Below are 21,230 nucleotides of genomic sequence, written 5' to 3' on the forward strand. Positions count from 1 at the left end.
ACATGGCTGTTTTTGCCACCGAGTCTTCTTTGCCACGTATGACATGTCCATACCACCTGAGCCTTCCTTCCCACAGTTTTGCCACGATTGGCGCGACTCCCAGTAGTCAGACGTCATCGTTCATGGCGTGGTGGAATTGCATTAGTCCAAGGCACCATTGGAGCATTCGCATTTCCATCACGCGCAGGGCCCGCTCGTGCTTTGCTGTCACTGGCCAGCTCTCCGATCTGTAGAGGGTGACTGGGCCCACTACCGTTCTGTAGATCTTTGACTTGAGGCGTAGGGGCATCTGACAATCACACAGGACTCCAGTCACCTGGCGACACTTCATCCAGGTGGCGGCGACACGGGCGCAGGCATCCGGAAAGCTATTGCCATCGCTGCATATGAGGGAGCCGAGGTACTTGAATTGCTCTACTTTCTTCAGGTCTTCTCCATCAATGCTGATGGTTCCATTGGTTTGGGGGCCGCATTCCATATATTCCATTTTCTTGACGTTCAGTTGAAGTCCAAATTCGCCGAGCCGTTCATTCCATTGCCACATTTGCTTTTGGAGGTCCGCACATTGTTCATTCGCCAAGAAGACGTTGGCATAGAGGAGTGACCATGGATGAGGTGATTGAAGGTCATGTGTCACAGTGTCCATGCAGAGGACGAATAGTAGGGGCGAAAGCGCCGATCCTTGATGTACTCCGACGTTGATGGAGGCGGCGATGTTCCCACTGTGCATCGGACCATACTGGTGACGCTGCGGTACAGTAGCTAAATCCACCAGACGTAGGCTTCGGGGACATTATGAGATCGTAGGGTGTGCCAAATAAGTTTGTGTGGGACACGATCAAAGGCCTTTTCCAGGTTGAGGAATGCCACGTGGATGGGCTTGGTCTTCTCGTGGTGCTTCTCCAAAATGTCCTGACTCCCAGGAAACACTCTGAGACAGGGAACTGTTCTCTAATGTTTATTTGCTAATACATAACAGTAATCCTAACAAACTGAACAAGCGTGGGAAAAACCCAGCCATATAAACCCCGCAGGTTAAGGCGGTCCCAATCTGTGCCTCTTGGAATGGCTCACCAATTCCTCAGTGCTACGCATGCACTTAACAGTCTGGAAGGGAGCCCCCTGCTCGCCATCCTTACTCATGACACAAAAGCTGTTCAATTGTTCATCTGGTGTTAATCCTAGTGTTAATCTTTGCATATCTGGGTGTTGATTGCTGGCGAGGGGGTGTTCTGGTCTTTTGGCTTTTCTACTGTCTTTCTTGAATGGTATGTAAAATCTGTTTACCTCTATGTGTCTGTTGATGGCTGCTTTGTCTGAGTGCCAGGCTTCCAGGAATTCTCTGGCATTGTTTGGATTTGGCTTGGTTTAGGATCCACGAACACCAACTAGCAGTCAGAAAGCACAATGAAAACTCCTTAATCTCACAAGACTTGGACAGACTCAACCATACTTTCAACTGGGAAACTGTGAGCATCCTAAACCAAGCCAAATGTTACTGTGCTTCAGCTGCTGTTCTAAACATTTCCTTGGTTAAGAAGTCTGGCTGGGGTCTGTCTTGTGGAAAACTTGTGCCCATTGTGAACAAGCCCCAAGCGACTACGGGGCAGTGTATGTGTGTGTGCTGTTAACGGAGGACAAATGACAAACATAGCATCACACCATTGCAACACAAACTCCAAATCTTGCACTGCAACAGCACAACGCCGCTTTTGTTATTTTTAACGAAAGCATCAGATGCAGCAAACAACTCCGAAACCAGCAACTGATCTTTCAGGAAAGCGTGTGCTTAGCCTTGCAAGAAAATGCAAAGCATCAGGACCTACCATACCTTTGGAAATCTTCTTCCTCTGAGGAGTTGGGCAAAGGCCTTTGCAGGAATCTCGGCTGCCCAGCCTCTGGCTGAGGGGCTGCGTCAAGGCAGCTGTGCCTTCTGGGCTCTGCCGTAGAGCTTCACAATCACTTGCTGTCAGGCAAAGTCGCTTAAAGGCTCTCACTGACCCACAAGAAGAGAGAAAATGGCACTTGGTGACAGTAGACTGGCTAGTGAAAAAAAGAACGGGTCCTGTTGCAAACCCAGCCATTGCCATCTGTGAACCATAACTGATGGCTTACTGTGTGGCCACAGCCAATTGCAGTTTAGGCAATCCACCAGGGTTCCTCCGACTATCGTTCAGGATAAAATGTCAACCTGGGTCCAATACAAGGTGGTTGTGTCGTATGCGAGATTTTGGTGCCTTCTACCATGATTTTATTTATATTTTATGCTCATTGTTTTTAATGGATATTTAAGATTTGTCTTAATTGTTGGTTTTATTGTACGCTGCCCAGAGTCACGTCTCTGAGATGAGTGGCTGGATAAATTTGATACATGCATAAGTGTGCTATTAAGGAGTACAATTTAGTGCCCAGGTTGACATTTCATGCTAAGGGATAGTTGGCTGAACCATGATAAAGTTGGCCTATTTTACTGGCTCAAATTTCTTATCATTGCCATTAAGGCAGGCCATTAATAAACCCTACTTTTTAAGAGGCACAATGATGCCCTAAGCCATACTGGCTGGGGAATTCTGGGAGTGGAAGTCCACACATCTTAAAGAGGCCAAATTTGAAAAAAACACTGCCCTAAGCACTTTACAGTATTATATTCCATTCATGATAAAGGCACAAGAAAATGTAGTTACGCATAAGATTTGCAGAGAATCTCATGAATGTCTCTTTAGCAGCTGAGGAATCTAGCAAGCAGACCCCACCATTTTAAACCCCCCTCCCCACACAAAGAGCAAGGATGCCATTTATATAAAGGCAGAATAAAAATGAATAAATAAAATAAATTTTCCGGTAGTGCTTACCAGACCCCAAAATCAGTACCAAACTGTCCTGGCTGAACTTGCCAAGCCATATCAAAAGAGGGATTGCCTTTTCTACTTTTTGGCAAACCCTCAAGCCCACCCACTTGGTTGGGTTCACGCCACATGCTAAACCCGGGTTAACAAACCATCATGGCTCTGTTCACATAAATGCAACATGCAGGCAAACAGATTTTCTTTGGGCTAATGGGGTTGGGCGGCCACAGTTTGCATTGGGGGGGACATCCCTTCCCTCCTGCCCAAAAGGGCCGTAAGAATAAACAACAAACAAATAATCCAGTAATGAAAGTAATGAAAGATCGTGGCAGCCTAAAATAGGAAGACAAATCATTAAGTCAACATGCCCTTTGCCCAGTTCACGGAGCCTTTAAAAGCTCCCCTCCGGAACTGATGTCCTTCGGGTTGACGGGCCTGCAATTCCCATCCCTGGTCCGGGGATGATAGGACATGTAATCCCCCAGTATCCGGAGGGCGCCAGGTTGACGAAGGCTGGGTTGGAATTAATTTACTCTCCCCCCCCCGCGCTTCCCAAGCAATTCACTTATTTTTCTCCAAAATTAGGATAGGGAAAGATGTTGCGTGGATGACAATCTTGTCGAGGTCTAGCCGCAAGAACCCCATTAGCTCGAGTTAGCAATTAATTAGGTTTTAAATTAAGCTTCGTTGCCTGGACTTACTTTGAACTTGGTCTAATCTGCAAGTAGGAAGGGAGTCCCTCCTCCTCGCGCACCGCAACTTGCTTTCCCGCCCGTTCCTCATGCGCAATCCACCTTGCTACCGACTGAGCCAACAAAACCCGCCCTCTGACCCCTTCGGCCCGAGCGATGTGCCTCTGCCGACCTATCGCAGAACTCGCTCCCCATTGCTTCTTCGCCTTTAAGCGGAAGAGTTGCTCGGAGCGAACCAATGAAAAGTCGCGCACAATGGATTGTCCCGCCCCTTCCCAAGAGATCCAGAAAAACTACAAGCGGGCAGTACCACGCAGCATTCACTTCCGGTGCTCACGCGCACCTGAGGACGGTCTGCAAGGAAATCCCGCGGAAGCTTTGCGCAAAAACGTAAATAAATTAAAAGACGTTCTGCTTTTCCTTGCAGTGCTTAAAAATAAAGGGAGCCGAGTGCTTATTTTTTTTCTCCAAGAAGTCTTTTAATACCCAATGCTCTATTTGCATTTAATTTAATCACATTTATTTAGAGAGTTGCATTTATTATTTTTGCAGCAGCCCATGAAAAGTTACCACCCTGCCTCTGCGAGGGCGCCCCAGGTTTCTCTTTCTGCCACGAAGTTGATTGCAGTCAGAAAACATGGGATTCTCTGCTCCTGTTATTGCTGCTTATTCCTTAATAGCTTGTGGCATTTCTTCCCACCTTCCCTGGTGAACCAAAACCGTTTGATTTATTTGATGCATGTTTATTTTGAAATGTTAGGGATCCCCTAACTGTATTTCCAAAAAAAAAAAAAAGAGAGCAAGAGAGAGAAACGTTGAAGATGGTTGAGAAAAAGGGCTTTGGTTTACATTTGGAAACAGCCCTTTTTTTCTTAGACTCAGAATCATTTAGGAAAAAACGCATTGCAATGGAAACAAACAGTTTATTCCAATAGAAGAGAACCTCTGTAGCTCAGGGTTGAACTGTGGAGTCCTTGGTGCTCTCTGAGCCTGGTTGTTTTCCTGCAGACGTTTCATGACCCAACTAGGTAACATCATCAGTCCGAGGGACGGTGGGGTTTGCTCCCCGTTTGTTTATTTGCTTTCTACAGCCACCATCTCAGCACATGACTCTGGACAGCATTTATATTCAGTAGCTTCCCCTGCCAGTGTTGGTGGGGGTGTGGTTTTCTCCTTGGCAGTTCCTCGATTAGGGAATTGTTTTCTGCTTGATTGTTTGTTTGCATGGTGCTAATCCCTGCTTATCTAGGTGTTGGCTGCTGGAAAGGATGTGTTCTGGTCTTTTTGTTTCCCTCTTAGCTTTTTTTAATTGTCTCGTTTGAACGTGTGTAAATGTGGTTTACCTCTATGTGCCTATTGATGGCTGATTTGCCTGAATGCCAAGCTTCATGGACACATCCACACCTCTTTCCTGCCCATAGAGTGGAAATGGTCTGCCACTTCCTTCCTCCAGGAAGTTATTTTTTTACATTACATACATTTTATTTGCATCCATTGGTTTTAGCAAAAATAATTTAAAATTACAGCAAGTTCTTGTACTTCCCAACTAAGCATCCAGCCCTGGGAATTTCCTTGTGGTCTCCCTTCAAGTACTATCCCCATCTGACCCTAGTTAGTTTCTGAGCCCAGAAAAAGTTAGCCAGATGCTTTTGAATTTCAGGCTAAATTTTATATGTCTTTGACTGAGCATGTGGGTGTGTTTGCACAGTTATTCTCTGGCCTGGAAAATGTCTGGCTGTTATCTTATGTAGCTGTAAAATAGCTGTAAAATAGTGATATCAGGGTGTGTTGCAGAAAGGGTGCTCTTTAAAAAGCAAAGTGGTAAAGCTGCAACCATCCTATGCATACTGACTGGTGATGGTGTGTTGCTGAATCAGTCAAGTGTCATTCCCCAGAAATCTGAGTTGGATCCTTTTTCTTTAAAAAAACAAAAGTTCACTGAATGCTGTAGAATTTTGTATTGCATCATTTAAAGCTTCAGTTTCTTTAGTGGAGTACATTCATATTTGGACAGTTGCACAAATAATGCTAATCATTTCTACAGAACTTGGTTAATTTGTATACTGTAATGCTGCCTTTCTCCCCCCCCCCCCTTTGATGCATCACACTCTTGTGCTGATATTTACTTCTTTTTCTTGCCTTTCAGTCTTGAATTGAGAATGCAACATCTTACGCTGTTGAACAGGTCCATGTGCCGACTGCAGAAAGCGGATCAGGATTTGAAGGGGTGAAAGAAACCCCAAACCTCATCACCTGCAGAGATCAGATTCTCCTTTATTTGGAAATTTATGTCATTGCTCTCAAAAATTCACGGCACTTTTCCCAACAGATTGCTTTACCGTTACAGATCTGATCAAAGGTAAACTTCCTTCTTGTCTGCTTTTGATCTTTCCATTATCTTTTTTAATTCGTTCTAATCCCTTTTCTGATGCTGACTGCTTCGTTTGGCAGTTCTTGCACCTTGCGTGGCTGTACTGCTGTTTTTAAGATTGTAAGCAGAAGTTCAGTGCTTCAGTCATTTGCACTTTCTGTTCTATCTCCCTTCCTTGGGCAGGTAGCTACTCTGACCTTTCCAGTCTTTAGGCTAAACAGACGTGTTCCATATTTGTTGCCATAGAACAGTTAGCACTTTAACTGTCTCACTGCAGCTTTAAACAGTGGCAAAATCATCAAGACAGAGCCTTCTGGGTATGTCAGGCCCAGCCCAAGAACTGCAAAGAATCAATCCAGCCAAACTTCAGTTCTTTATTAGCTCTCACTGGACAGACAGAATCTTGCCAGACTGAAGCTACTCTACCTAACCTAAAGGGAAGTAACCTGGGAGGCCCTAGGGTAGGGCTAGCCTGAACCTCTTCATCTTCCCATGTTCCAACTCCGGACTGTTTTCTCTTACCTTGCTCCCCTCGTTGGAATGTGCTCCCTCCTTCCTGAGAACCAGCAACGTTACTGAAATCCATCACAGGGTGAGCCAAGAAGACTGAACTGTCTTGTTTCATTTTTGCTGACCTTCCCTTCCACACCACCTTTCTAATAGCTGTATTTTAACATTTTTAACAGGTAGTCCTTGACTTATTATCACAACTGGGATTCGATTTTCTAAATGGGGCAGTCGTTAAGTGAGTCATTCCTGATTTCACGACCTTTTTCGCCACAGTCGTTAAGTGAATCACCACGGACATTAAGTGAATCATGTCATTAAGCAAATCTGTTTTCCCCCATTGACTTTGCTTGTCAGAAGCTGGCTGGGAAGGTTGCAAATGGCAATCAAGTGACCCTGGGATGCTGCAACCATCGTAAATACATGCCAGTTGCCAAGCACTCAAATTTTGATCACTTGACCACAGGGATGCTGCAACGGTCATAAGTGTGAGGACCGGTCGCAAGTCCCTTTTTCCAGCATTGTCATAACTTCGAATGGTTGCTAAACAAATGGTTGTAAGTTGAGGACTACCTGTAGCTTGTTTTATTCTTCCATCTTAATCACATTTATTTCTTTATTGCAATCCTGCTTGGAGACAGGATGGAAAGGGGTGTCGAATTACATGACTCTGAAACAAGAGCAGGATTCTTTGCCATTAAACTGCAGGGCAGCCACAGAGAGAAACCAAATCAGGTCCTCCTTTGCAGAAATCTCAAAAGAAAAGAAAAGGTTTTGTTAGAGACAAAAATGTCCCAGCGGCTTTAATGCAGAGCGTAGGAGTTTGGGACAAGCCTCCCTGATGTCATGGGTTTGGACATCACTGGTGTGATGGTGTCAAGTTGCACACAATGTCATCACACACATCCCGGCACCATTGTCTATGGTCACATGGTTTCTTTGTTTTATTAATTCAGCTTAATTAAAAGGGGGAAGAAATCTTTTTTTTTTTTGTCTATGGCAGTGTTTCTCAACCTCTGCACCTTTAAGATGCATACACTTCAACTCCTGCACTGGTGAGGCCACAGTTGGAACACTGCATCCAGTTCTGGTCACCACAATACAAAAAAGATGCTGAGGCCCTAGAAAGAGTGCAGAGAAGAGCCACAAGGATGATAAGGGGCCTGGAGGCCAAATCCTATGAAGAACGGCTAAAGGAACCGGGTATGTTTAGCTTAACGAAGAGAAGACGGAGGGGAGACATGATGGCGGTCTTCCCACTTGAAGGGCTGGCACAGGGAGGAGGGCATTGATCTCTTCTCCATGGCACCTGAGAGCAAGACAAGAAGCAGTGGGTGGAAGCTCATCAGAGGGAGATCCAACCTGGAAGTGAGGAATTTCCTGACAGGGAGAACTCTTAAGCAGTGGAAGAGCTTGCCTCCCGGAGTGGTGGGTGCTCCATCACTGGAGGTTTTCAAGAAAAGAGTGGACAACCATTGGTCCAAGATGGTATGAGGACTTCTGCCTTGAGCAGGGAGTTGGACTAGAAGACCTCCAAGGTCCCTTCCAACCCTAGGATTCTATAATTCTATGATTCCCAGAATTCCGGCTGGCTGGGGAATTCTGGGACCTGAAGTCCATGCATCTTAAAGTTGCGGAGGTTGAGAAACACTGGCCTATAGCATCCAAATATCTGAAGGAGCTTTGGGACACCATTTCCGACTCACACTTCGAATAAAATGTGTGAGTCAGAAAAGGTGCCCCTAGGCTCCTCCTGCAGCTTACAAAAGCTTATGCCTTTGAATAACATTGGTTCACCAGAAAAGAGGCTACTGGTTTTTTTCCAGATCTGGGACTACTGTACTTTTATAAGAAAAGCAACAGTCTGAACATGAAAGGCCGAGTGTTCTTTTAAGTGCGTGATAAAAGAAGACGAACAATGCTGAGTTGACTCTTGTGCCACTGGGGGTGGGGGTGATTTAGGTCTTCCCCTCCAGAGCTCTGAATTCCACAACCGGTGATGGAGGAAGGCCAGATCCCCAAAACCTTTCCCCGGATAATACAGGAAGGGGCGTTTGCCCTTCTCAAAGAAGAGATCGAAAAGTTGCCTGACCTGGACAGGGATGTGAGAAAGAAGCATTGGGGGAAATTGGGGGACACGCTTCTCCACTTTGCGGCCAGGCATGGCAGGCTGGATATCTTGCGTTACCTTGCTGAGACTGTGGGAATGGATGTCGAGCTGGTGAATTGGGACTACAAGCGCCCCCTCCACGAAGCTGCCTCCATGGGCCACCCGGATTGCGTTTCATACCTTCTGGAACGGGGAGCCACTGTTGACTGCTTGAAGAAAGCAGACTGGTATGTCGGTGGGCGCTGAAGGTTTTTTCCTCAGGTTGGATGGGAGACCACCAGGAGATCACATTGGCCCCGACCCTGCCGGCCTTTTATAAGGCCTTAAAGACTTGGTTCTGGGGGTCAGGAGGTGGGGCTGAGCCCACGCATTGGCTATGTTCATTGTGACTGATTGGTCAGTTTTTAACCCCAGCTGCTGTTTCATTTGTGTAGTTCTGTTTTTCTGTTCTTATATTTTTTTAACACTGCTAGCTGCCCAGAGTCATGAACTTGATGTGGGCGGCCATGTAAATTGAAATAATAAACAAACAGAAATCAAATCAAATCTAAGGTTTGTAGGCTAGTTGGAGGGGAGCTAGATAGCTAGAGATGATGGATGATATATTATGATAGATAAACAGACAGACAGACAGACAGACAGACAAATCGATCCCAGAAGAAATCACTTTCGTAGCATGGCCAGGAAAACGGAGTCAGAGTTGACCCAAGAAAATCTGTATGTTTCTGCATAAAATTAATCAAATTTAGATTCGGTCTGTATATGCTTGGTCCACACCTGTGTTGGCATGATTCATTAACCAATAATTATCAAACTTACGGAACTTCTGTCTTACAATGGAGATTCAGACAATGAGAGATTTCTCAGGGCCCACCCCATTTCTCCAAGCATGGATGCATTATTCGGAAATGGCACCGCCTTTGATACAGGGTGAAGTGGCCGGCATTCAGACAGTCAAAGAATGTTCTCCATACGGTTCTTTGTTCTTCCAAAACAGAACAGGGCTGCAGCCTAGTGGGACTTCCAGTCCAATCTGTTCTGGCCAGCATGGCAAACGGCCGTTGATCTTGAGGGCCAAAATGCGATAATTCTTGGAGAACCAGGATTTTCCCACCCGTGAACTTGCCAAATGCTTATCGCTCTCCTTAAGGAGGAATCAGAAGGGAAGATGAAGCTTCTCCGTTGGGTTCCCCAGCATCTGAGAGGGGTTTCTGGCTGGTCCTAGGGAGGCAGGGGATTATAGGTCCTTTTGTCCTGATACATCTAGATGCTCTCCTCTGAAAAAGCTTGAGAATTTTGATCATACTCCCGCCCTCTCCATTTTCTAGGACTCCTCTTATGATGGCTTGCACGAGGAGAAACTTGGAGATCATTAGAGATCTTGTCCAGCATGGAGCCAACGTACTACTAAAGAACAAGGATGGGTGGAACTGCTTCCACATTGCCAGCCGTGAGGGAGACCCTCGGGTCATCCAATACTTGCTGGATGTTTCTCCCGGCATTTGGGACACAGCGAGCAAGATCAGAAGGAGCCCACTGCACACAGCAGGTCGCATCCTGTTCACCCCTCTTAAGATTGTTGAGTTGCTTCAGCAGCAGCTGGTGGATAAGTCAGTCTGCAAAATGGGTGTAGTTCTTCAGCTCCAGAACAGAAAATATTTCGCTTTGAACCTTCTTGGTGGCCGTCCTGACCCCTGGGTCCGATCCGTCCCCTGGAAGGGGCAATCTGGGCTCCCTACTTCCCCTGCCAAAGGCAAAAATACTGAAGAAAAAGCTGGTTTTGTAACATAATCTGATAGAAGATGGGGCTGGGATGAGAATCCATGCCTGAATCTAGCCTTTCAAAGCAAGTGACCAGGATGGTCTCTGGCAGAGTTCACACAACCTGCTTTGCTGTCAACCTAGGTTAAGAACACAGTTCCTGTATTCACATCACAGGTGATGCCCAAAGAGAATAAACCACACAATGGTTTAAGATAATGCTTTGTTCACACAACTTTCAGAAAGGATGGCCGTGTTCCCACAGCTCCTTGAACCACAAACTACTTGGCCTGTTTTGGCCTCATCTAGCATGTTGGATGACTTAAAGCAATTTTTGGGGATTGGATCAAGGGTTAGGTAGTTTACTCAGTTGTAGCCTTAGGTAAATTGCGGAGGCCGTGTTTGAAAACGAGGCTGAACAGCAACGGGGTTGACGCCATTTTGACTCAGCCTGTTGAGCCAGCCAAACTCTGGGTTTGCTGTGAACCCAGGAAATCGGACTGAGCAAATCTGGAGTAAGCATGTTGGATTGAGTAAACTGAGGGACCGTCTTGGGGAAGCATAATCCAGTTCCTTTCCTAACCTGTGTTAACTGGATTATTTGTGAAGGTAGTGGATTCTGTGAATGCTTTCCTATGGGGCTTAGCGCCTTTCCCCCACACTGGGGAATATGACGTGAACATTGGGGAGCAGGTGAGCCCTGCCCGTGTTTTCCCTAGTGTGATCCGGATCCAGAAAGGTGGAGAGAAGCCAAGCAGCCAATTAATCCAGGTCCAGAGGCATTAATTCTCCGAATATAGTGATTCTCCAGGGTGTTCCCTGTTTGTTAGTGCAAGCAGGAGAAATTGGAAGCCGCAGACCCTGTTAATCCCTTGCCCTCCTGAATCTTTTCCACTCCAGTGGAAAACGGAATATGTGGATTAAAGAATGAAGAGAGTGTAGCCAGACATACTTAAGGCCATTTTAATGCACTCAAAACTTGGGGTTCTTTCATGCGAGTCAGGAACTTAAGGGATGGATTTACACCACAAAATGGATGCGGCTGATAAGAGGTTGGGTAGCTTGTGGTGGGAACTTAGGGACATCCGTGGGGTGGGGGCTCTAAAAAGTCAAAATGGCAATGCAGGTGAAAAAGAATCTTTGATGACTTGGCCAGAGACACCATTTTGACTTTTCTGACCTCCTTTGGCTGTTATCTTGAACCAGGTCATTGTGTTAAGCCATCATAGGGGTATTTATTTGTTCTGGCCAAAACATATTTTGTGAACCCAGAAATTACCATCTGTTAACTGGGTTCATACAATACATTTAACCTGGTTTCTGCCTTATATGAGCCAAATGGTCTGGGGTCGCTTGTGCCAGAAGTTAAACATGAATTAAAACTAAGCTGAGCATGTCAGGGTAGCTGCAACAACCTGAGGTTGCTGAAGTGTGTTGTGTGAATACAGCCACCATGCTATATGTTTTTATTTTTGTATTATATTACATTTTTTGTGTTTTTATTTGCTTTATTTTAAGCCGCCTAGAGTCATGTAAAAGTGAGATGGGCAGCTATATAAATTGAGTAAACAAATCTTAGAAAGAAATCTTTGATCTAACTAGCAGGGATACAGCAGAATATGGTCAAAAAAGTCAATATGGTGACCACTGCACCAATTGTATTGTGGCCATCATCTTGACTTTTTTGACCATAGTGGGGGATGCTGAGTCTAGAACCTAGGGAGTGACTTTGGGCCAGTCATTTTCAGCCCAGCCTCCCTCGCAGGGCAGTTGTGGGTCAAAGCAGTTGACCACCAATATATGCTTGCTTAAGCTTGACCAGCATCTCTCAGGACTGAGCTCCATGAATAACAGTCTCAGGGGAAAATCTTTCTTTTGCAACTTAGTGCTTCCCTGGGATTTGGGAGGCTGGGGATGATGGGGGTTGCAGTCTAGGATATCTGGAAACCACCAGCATGAGGGAAGCTGCTGACAGATTTCAAAACTAGCCATGCACCTCCTCTGTTCTGTCTCACAGCGATGCACAGCTGCCTGGAGGTCGTGAAAATCCTTCTGGAAAGGTGAGCTGAGTTTTGGCCCTCCTGGTTTACTATGGGCTTTCTCTCCCTTCCCCACTAATTGCCGGGATGATTGGTCTGTGCAGCACTGCAAACCGAAAAGAGGTTGTGAAACAGATTTGATTGATTGGTTGATTGATGATGGGCCGTCAAGGTGTGGTTGAATCTTAGAGACCATCACGGCTGGAACTGAGTTACAGACTTTTCAAGAGAGCTGGGCCTTCACGTTGATTAATGGACAATGTGCCATCAAGTTGGTGTTGACTCTTAGCAACCAGGTAGATAGATATTCTCCAGGAGGATCTGACCCCAACTTGGTCTTTCAGGTCTTCCACTGGTGTCCCCGTTGCCACACTGAGTCCATCCACCTTGCTGCTGGTCATCCTCTTCTCTTTCTTTCTGATGGATGGATGGATGCATGGATGGTGTGACATCAACTAGGTGTTGACTCTTAGCAATCACACAGATAGATGTTTGCCACAATGATCTGCCCATAACCTGGTCTTTCAGGTCTCCGAACGGTGACCCCATCACCATTGTAACGGAGTCCCTCCACCTTGCTGCTGGTCGTCCTCTTCTTCTTCTCCCTTCCAGGTTTCCAATCATTATAGACTTCTCAACAGAGCAAGATGTTCATACAGATTGACTGATTATGTGCCACTAACTCGGTGGCGAGTCTTAGAGGCCCCATAGACAGACCTTCTCCAGGATGATCTGTCCCAACTTGGCCCTTCAGGTCTTGCTGTAACTGAGTCCCTCCACCTTGCTGCTGGTGGTCCTCTTCTTCTCTTTCCTTCCACCTTCCCAGCATCAGAGCCTCCTCCAGAGAGCTGGGTCTCTGCATAATGTGTCCAGAGTAGGATAATTTGAGCCTGGTCATTTGTGCCTCAAGTGAAAACTCTGGATTAATTTGTTTTAGGATTAATTCGTTTGTTTTCTTGGCTGTCCGTGGTCTTCTCAAGAATCTTCTCCAACACCAAAGCAGGCTGAAAAGTTTGCCCCCATCACTCCTCCACTGCTCTGGAGGCAGCCTGGACCCATATGCAGCCTTGGCCATGGTTTGCCCACCCTAGTTAATAGCCAAGGATGTTGTGCACACCAGTTCATGGTGGTTTATCAGTGAACCATGGTTTAGCATGATGTGTGCACTGGGTCAGTGGTTCATGGCTGGCTGCATCTTCCAGGTTATAAGCGTCCTTCCATTTGGTGCATATGAGCAATAGGAAGGGAATAGGGAGGAAAGAGCACATGGGGCAGGTCAAAAAAGTGAAGATGGTGGCAACCACCATCGATGCATGTAAAAGGCGGTGGGGCTTCGATCACATGGTTGTGAATTTGGCTTTGGGGTCCTAAGTATCCCCTAAAAAGTGTTTCTTTTTGGCTGGGGAATTCTGGGAGTTGAAGTCCCTACGTCTTAAAGTTGCCAAGCTTGAGAAATGCTGCCCTAAAGGTTTGGCATGTGGGATCATTCCTTTTTTTAGTAATATGGAAAGGCGCCTTTGGTTTCAACAGCTGTTCAATAAAACAATGACTTCTTGTTCCTACCAGTGAACTTCCCTGCCTAGAGAAAAAAAAATTACCTGTTGCATTTCTGCAGTACAGCTGTTTGATGGTCTTCCTAGAAATGGTGTGAATGCCCAGCGCTTTGGGGGAGCAGCATCTAGTCAGCACTACCATAACAGTGCAAAGTAACAGACTGTTTATTCCTTACTCGATTTATAATCCTCCTGCCTCCTATTTTCCCCACCACAACAAGCCTGTATGGTGGGATGGGCTGAGCGAGAGGGACTGGCCCAAAGTCCCCCAGCTGAATTCTGTGACTATGGGAGGGCTGGAACTCACCGCCTCCTGGTTTCTAGTCCAGCACCTTCACTGGTTCCCCCAACTGGCACTTGACTGCGCTCTGGGCTGGGCTCAACTTCGGCTTTTACTGTCTTTTCCATATCTATTCCAAGGTGCGACTACCAGCCGAACAGTAGGGACAACTGTGGGATCACTCCTTTTATGGATGCTGTACAAAACGGCCACCTGGATATTGCCAGCCTACTTCTAGAGAAACATCGGGTGCGTTTGTCATCCACCTGGTACGACAGGTCTATCTTTCAAAAGGCAGCTTTATCCCTGGTAACTTAGGAGTGTTTTTAAAATTGCATTAACCATTTTTTAAGAAAGCATCCCTTGTTTCAGGAGAGGGCAACACCTGGCGAGCCTCACCTAAGCTTGGAAGCTAAGCAGGATCAGGCTGGATTTATATTTGGATGGGAGACCACAAGGAAATCCCACAGCTGTACCCTCAACTGGGGAATCAAAACCATCCTGGACGAAGGCAGTGGCAAACCACTTCCATACGGTTCCCACGATCCCTGGGTGAACAGGTTCCCGCTGGCCTGACTTTGCCTTATGTAGATTAAACTTAGAAGTGGGTTTCTTTGAAATGTGTAAAATGTTTAGATTGCAAGATGTGGTTCTTTATTTTGCAAAAGGGGCTTTCATGTGCAAGGGTGAAGTAGCAGCAAGTGCAGGGAAACCCTAAGGTTTACAAAAGTGTGTGTGTATTAGTGGGAAAGCCAAAAAATCTCCCCCTAGAGACTTAGATACTCCAGGATAACAGCAAGAACAGCTGGCTGGAACCCTCCATACTGAAACATTGTGTAGCAGCCCCTTAGTGGTTTATCTCAGCTGATGGCAGCAGCTGGCCAACTTTCTCTGGCTTTGGAAGCTAAGCAGGGGTGGGCCTGGTTAGTACTTGGATAGGAGACCACTGGCACACCCAGGGCTGGAGGCTAGACTGGGAAGTGAAAATCCATCCCAGAAAACTTGAATGGCTCCATCAAATCCTCAGAAGCGGGACCAGACTCAGAGTCTACTCGTCTTTCTATCTGTCTGACCGTAAGGAGCAAAAATTACTCCCTTTCCACCAAAAATGGAACCCAACATAAAGATTATGTGGATGAAAACTTAAGTTTTCAGTTCACTGGAACAAAGTTGGTTGGCTAACGTCCCTTGATGTATTTTCTTCCCTTTCCACCCCTGCTTTTTGGGGATAAGTTAGATGGTTTAATTCAGTGTTTTTCAAACTTGGCCACTTTAAGATGGGTGGACTTCAACTCCCAGAATTCCCCAGCCAGCAAGGCTGGCTGGGGAATTCTGAGAGTTGAAGTCCACCCATCTTAAAGTGGCCAAGTTTGAAAAACATTGGCTTAAATGAAAGCCTATTCTGTTCCAAGATTTCCTGAGACATCCTTTCTCTCCTCCCCGGCACTCATTTTAGATTATAACCCAAGATACAGTAGCATCCTGCTTTCTGTTCCCTATCCCGCAGGCTCATTACAATGCCAGGGATGCTCTTGGCAATCAGCCATTGCACCAAGCCGCAGTCACAGCCCAGGACGATGCTCTTCGGTTCCTTGTGTCTGATCTTGGGGCCGATGTCAACGCAAGGGCCACAGCACTCCAGGTCACTGCCCTGCATTACGCAGCGAAGGTACCTGTCCTTTTCATTACGGCTTGGGGTGGCTTTCCTGGAAGATACATGTAACCACTATCATTGTTATCTAGAACCCAGCTGAAAAGAAGAGAGTTGTTTTTGTAGTTATGGCAGTTCTTAGCAGAATCTAAGGAAAAGAATTAGGGGGAAAAAAGTAAAATATAGAGATCTAACAATCAAAATAGATAGGTTATGGAAAAGATTTTGCAAAGGCATCCTGATACTTACTGGTGCACTAAGCCAAATAACAAACATATTGAACACGTTTTTACAAGGACTAAATATTTCAGCTATGTCAACTGCAGATTTGCAAAACAAAAAACAAGAACCACTTTGCTTGGCGTTTGTTATATTTTATAATGTTGCTTGAATAATTCTTAGGTTCTTGGCTGGACCTCAAATTTCCAAGGAACACCAAAGATGTGATTTTTTTTCATTTGTTCTTTGTGCTGTGTTGTTTATGAATATAATAATAATAATAATAATAATAATAAATCCACATTAAGTTGCTCTGTTAGCCCAGATTGAAATATCAGAAGCTCCCTTATACCAAATCAGGACATTTAGTCTAGCCATCCAATAAAGTCCACAATTCTGGACTTCAAGTCCCAGAATTCTCTGCCACAGCCCTTCTGGCTAGCTGGGGGATTCTGGAAAGCCAGCTCCTCCATCAGGAGAGCTGCTCTAGATCAGTGTTTTTTAAACCTGGCACCTTTAAGATGTGTGGATTTCAACTCCCAGAATTCCCAAGAACTCTGGGACTTGAAGTCCAAACATCTTAAAGTTGCCAGGTTTGAAAAACACTGCTCTAGAGAGAACAACCACAGATTTCCAAGGTTCCTTTCCAGGCCCCTCTAAAATTGCAGAAACTGAGTGGGCAGGTTCCGCAGTTGCTGTGTTTCCGCTGCGGCTTCCCACAATCCTTTGCCCCCTCCATCCAGGCAGGGCTTCATGGGAGTTGAAGTCCCAAACTCTGGAAGCTGCCAGCAGTTCTATGGAGGAGATTCAGCAGCACCAGGCGTGTCTCTTTTAAAATGATTATTCTTGGCATTCTTGGTGGTGCCTGAAGGCTGCAGGAAATGGAAGAGATGTGAGCAATTACTGAGCGGGATCTTTAGTTTGACAGATGCACAGAGTTTACTGGATGCTCTGCAGAACTGTTTCTCCATGCTACAGATTTTTGGTGCTTTGCTGTCCAGTGTTAGCCTCGTGATCTTGGATAGACTCCAGAGGCTGAAACAAAGAGGCTGGGCAGAGGCCCAGGGTGCTGTGCCATTGCCTAGGATTCTGCCTCTTCTGCAATTCAGAAGCCCTTGGCAGAGCCAGCCTCAGACAGTGCCTCTCCTGTCACTGGATTGATGTGGAAGTCAGTGGGATTGGCAGCTGAATCCTGTCTCAGATGTGTGGATGACACGTGTAGTGGGGCCTGCACACATGCATGCCCAGGGTGTGGTGGATTGGGCTCCTCGGCTCCCTCCCAGGAGGGTCGATACCCAACTGCATTCCTCCTCCTCCTCTCCTCCTCCTCTCCTTCTTCTTCTTCTTCCTAGCATTTTCCCACAGGTGCAGGGTCTGCTTTTAGGATATACCCAACTGCACCCTCCCCAGAATTCCTTGGACGAGCTGCCTTGATAGCACTGCCACCAGCTACTTCTGGCCTGGTTTATTTTATTTTATTTTATTTTTATTTTATTTTTTATCCATCCAATTTGTCCCCACCCATCTCCTCCCATTGGGGAACTCTGGGCGGTTTAACATAATCAATTAAAACAACAATCATAAAATATACAGTATAAAATTACAATAATAAATAATACAAATAAGAGTAAAGATACTTGGGAGGAAGCCAGTGGCACCTTGACCAGAGAGGAAACGCATGTCCGAGAGCTCTCCCTGAATGGGTGTCACCCTTGCATTGAGAATTTAGAAGGAAGCTGAAAAAGCACCAAAAGAAAAAGAAAAGAAGAACGACATCTGGGGAAGTTGGTTTCATGCAGAAAAGTCCCACAGCTCCAAGCACAGACCACAGAATGAAATAAAATCTCAGCTGTGTCTAGCTTTCACTGGTCCTTAAATTGCTTTATAATTCCCTGATGTCTAGTTCAGATTGCTAAGGACTTTTCTTCCCAACTTTCAGCCAGCCATGAAGAGATGCTCAATTTTGTCCTCTCCCTACCTGGATTGACACCTTAGCTCATTTGTCTTCTCCTCTGCAGTGTCTGAACCCCTTGGAAGGGTTTTTTTCTGCCCATTCATGGCAGGGCAGCATCAGCCAGCAGCCAAGAACAGATTGGAGGAACATCTGGAGAACCTCTGGGGAAGGTGCTATCCTCATACTCAAGTCTTTCCTTAAGATGGCCCCTTACCTCTCTCAACTGTCTTAACCTCAGTGGTGAACTCTCACACTATCATCAAATTATGGCGTTGGAAGGGATCACGAGGGTCATCTAGCCCAACCCTCTGCAGTGAGCAGGAAAACCAATTCAACTGGCTCTTCAGCTTCTTCTTAAAAACCTTCAGAGATGGAGAACTCACAATCTCCATAGGGAGGCTGTTCCACTCTTGGAGAGATCTTACCATGCTTTTTCCTTAGATTTCAATTAAATCTAGGTAGCTGCAACTTACAGTTTTTATTCCTGGTCTTAGTTTCTGTGGCCAGGGAAGAAAAAACTTGACCATCTTCCCAATAGATGTGCACCTGAACATGGCTATCGTGTCTCCCCGCAGCCTTCTGTTCTTCAGGCTTGACCATCCCAAGTTCCTTCAGCCTGTCCTTGTGAGCCATGTGCCCTGTGTCGTCTCCATCACCTTCCTCTGAACCTTCTCTAATTTGTCAAGCTCCTTCTGGAAGTCTCACCAGTGCCAAATAGGGAGGAATAAGGACTTCAGGTGCCTTGGATATGATACTTCCTCTAACGCAGCCCAGAATCACATTAGCCCTTTTAGCAGCGGCCTCACACTGCTGGCTCAAATTCATCTTGTCAATGGCCACCCCCAAGTCCTTCTCGCTTCCAAGCCAAGAATCTCCTGTCTTGTATATGTGTCCTTCATTTTCTCCCAGTTGAAGGACGTTGTGTTGCTCTCAGCCAAGTCTTCCAGCCTGTCCAGATTAGACCACAACTCTTCCCAAAAGTTCCTAGCCAGGCCCCTTTGGGAAGAAGGGTCTCAAAGAAACAAACAAGGCTTTTAAGGTCTACCCATTTATTCTGAGATGAACTTGCGTGGGCACTAAGTCTGTCCCAGGGAATAATTATTTGACTTGCAAAACACTTCTCACTGCTGAGAAGTGAGAAGTGAAGAGGAGGAACATCTGCACCCAAAAGCATCTGGTCAGTGACCTTCCCCTGGCCCTTTCTCCCTTCCCATCGCACCCCATCCTCCCCAGGGCTGTGCTTTTCTACTGCAATTATTCATTGCAACTTCTGCTTTAGGATGCAATCTTGATTGCCCAGGTCCCTTTGGTTGCACGATTGGCAGTGCTGGCATAGGATTCTGGGAGATGAAGTCCAGCCCACCTGGATCATCTGGATGTGCCATCTGTTGGTCCTCACGCATGGCTGTTTCAGCAAGCTGGCAGGAGGACACATCTGGCTAGGCTGGAACAGGGGTTAGAAGTGCCAGTAAAAGTGCAATTAAAAGAAAAGCCGTGCCCTCATGTCTCACTGGAAGGGCCACAAATGAAAAATGCGGCTTTTGCTCACGTTGGCCAGGGAACATGGGTGACTCATCAGGGTGGGGCAGGCTCTGAAGAAAATTTGGCTTGGCTGAGGGTGAAACTGGCTACACTTACCGAGGATGCTAAGCTAAAACCAGAGGAACCGCACTGTGGCTTTGTTTGATGTGTCAGAGCAGCCAGAATGGTGAAGGGGTGAAGGCGTTGGACTTGCATCAGGGAGACCCAGGGTCGGCCACAGAAGCTCTCTGGGGGACTTTGGGACTGTCACCCTCTCTTAGCCCAGTCTACTTCACAGGATTGTTGTTGGAGTGGGGAGGAGGGAGCACCATCTGTGCCACCATGAGCTCCTGAGTTGAAGGCAGAGTATGAATCCAATAGATGAATAAAATACAGATTGCAAACTATGGTTTGTGGCTTAGCCTGTCGGGTCAGGACAGCCAGTTGCAACTGATTCCATAAAACACAGTTTAAAAAGCCACAATTTCATCTGAATCCTGCCTCTCTGTTTTTGCTCTGCCCTGCAGGAAGGGCACGGGAGCACAATCCGGTGCCTGCTTTCCTTGGGGGCTGATTTACACGTGAAGGATGGGAAGAACCGAACCGGTAAGGCCGCCTTGCTGAAGAGACCCTGGCAGACTGGGGAATTCTGGGAGTTGAAGTCCACACCTCTTAAAGTTGCCAAGGTTGAGAAACACTGCACTATGCTGTAGTCTATTAAGTGTGCAATAGCATTATGTCTAAAAAAAGAATCTACATACCTTAATTGAAAAATACTTTATTGCTAAAAAATGCTAATCATCATCTGATAGACTTGCTTGATGTAGGGTTGCCACAAACCTTCACCATGTAAAAACAATGCAGTATCTGAGAAGCGCAGTAAAGCGAAGTGCAATAAAACAAGGTATGCCTGTAAATAGTAATTTATAAACAAATAAATAATTTGCATCTGAAGCCACTTAGGGCCTTTAAGGCAAAATGAATATTAATATTAATGAATACAGGTAATCCTCCACTTACGACCACATTTGGGACCAGAATTTCCATTGTAAGTCATTGCTGTTGTCAATCAGCTCACCAAATGACTGGACCTGATTTTATGATCATTTTTACGATGGTCATTAAGCGAATCCAGCTCCCCCAGTGGATATTTTTGACAGAAACTGGCAAAACGGGTTGCAAATCACAATCACATGACCACAGGAGACTGCAGCCGGTCATAAATGCGAGCCAGTTGCCAAGTGCCTGAATTACAATCATGTGACCATGGGGGTGGTATGATGGTCATAAGTGCGAGTATAGGTTGTAAAGCATTTTTTCTGAGGCCGTCGTAACTTTAAACCATTGTTAAACAAACGGTCATTAAGTCAAGGACTACCTGTATTAAATTTTGACTTATATAATAACTGGATGGACTGAAACTGGATGGCTCCATCCTGCCATTGGGCACACAAAACCTTCACCGTTGCTCTACTTTCTCTGTCCCACAGCGTTGCACATGGCTTCTGCTGGACAACATGCAACATGTGTGCATATTCTCCTGCAGGCAGGGTTACAGGATTCTCCAGACACTACCGGGACGCACGCCAGGCAGCTGGCGAAGAAACCCGCCCTTGTCCGGCTCTTCAAGGAGACCAGCGCTGGTGCTTCGAACCAGCTTTGTGGGAATGAGGATTAAAAAGACCCTACATCTTTCCAGCATTTGTTTTCTGGTGGGATTTGTGAG

General features: G+C 46.0%; 3 protein-coding genes across 3 annotated transcripts in view; 2 read left to right on the forward strand and 1 right to left on the reverse strand.

Annotated features, from left to right (window-relative positions):
- The window catches only part of FBH1 (F-box DNA helicase 1), a 38,152-nt gene extending 34,523 nt beyond the window's left edge, over positions 1 to 3,629 (reverse strand). Inside the window, exons 1-2 of the mRNA XM_063307913.1 lie at positions 3,548 to 3,629; positions 1,832 to 1,996 (exon numbers count right to left, since the gene is read on the reverse strand). Of these exons, the coding sequence (XP_063163983.1) occupies positions 1,832 to 1,996; positions 3,548 to 3,629 (247 nt within the window). The remainder of the gene's footprint in view (positions 1 to 1,831; positions 1,997 to 3,547) is intronic.
- Positions 1 to 21,230, forward strand: part of GDI2 (GDP dissociation inhibitor 2) — a 229,920-nt gene that overhangs the window by 175,137 nt on the left and 33,553 nt on the right. The window lies entirely within an intron of this gene.
- ANKRD16 (ankyrin repeat domain 16) lies at positions 3,815 to 21,227 on the forward strand. Its single transcript, XM_063308400.1, has 9 exons — positions 3,815 to 3,928; positions 5,685 to 5,897; positions 8,379 to 8,753; positions 9,855 to 10,075; positions 12,305 to 12,347; positions 14,300 to 14,408; positions 15,667 to 15,828; positions 20,032 to 20,110; positions 20,995 to 21,227. The coding sequence occupies exons 3-9, from the start codon at positions 8,416 to 8,418 to the stop codon at positions 21,180 to 21,182; spliced, it is 1,140 nt and encodes a 379-aa protein (XP_063164470.1). The 5' UTR covers positions 3,815 to 3,928; positions 5,685 to 5,897; positions 8,379 to 8,415; the 3' UTR covers positions 21,183 to 21,227.

This window comes from Candoia aspera, chromosome 7 (genome assembly GCF_035149785.1).
Source record: "Candoia aspera isolate rCanAsp1 chromosome 7, rCanAsp1.hap2, whole genome shotgun sequence".
Taxonomy (NCBI): domain Eukaryota; kingdom Metazoa; phylum Chordata; class Lepidosauria; order Squamata; family Boidae; genus Candoia; species Candoia aspera.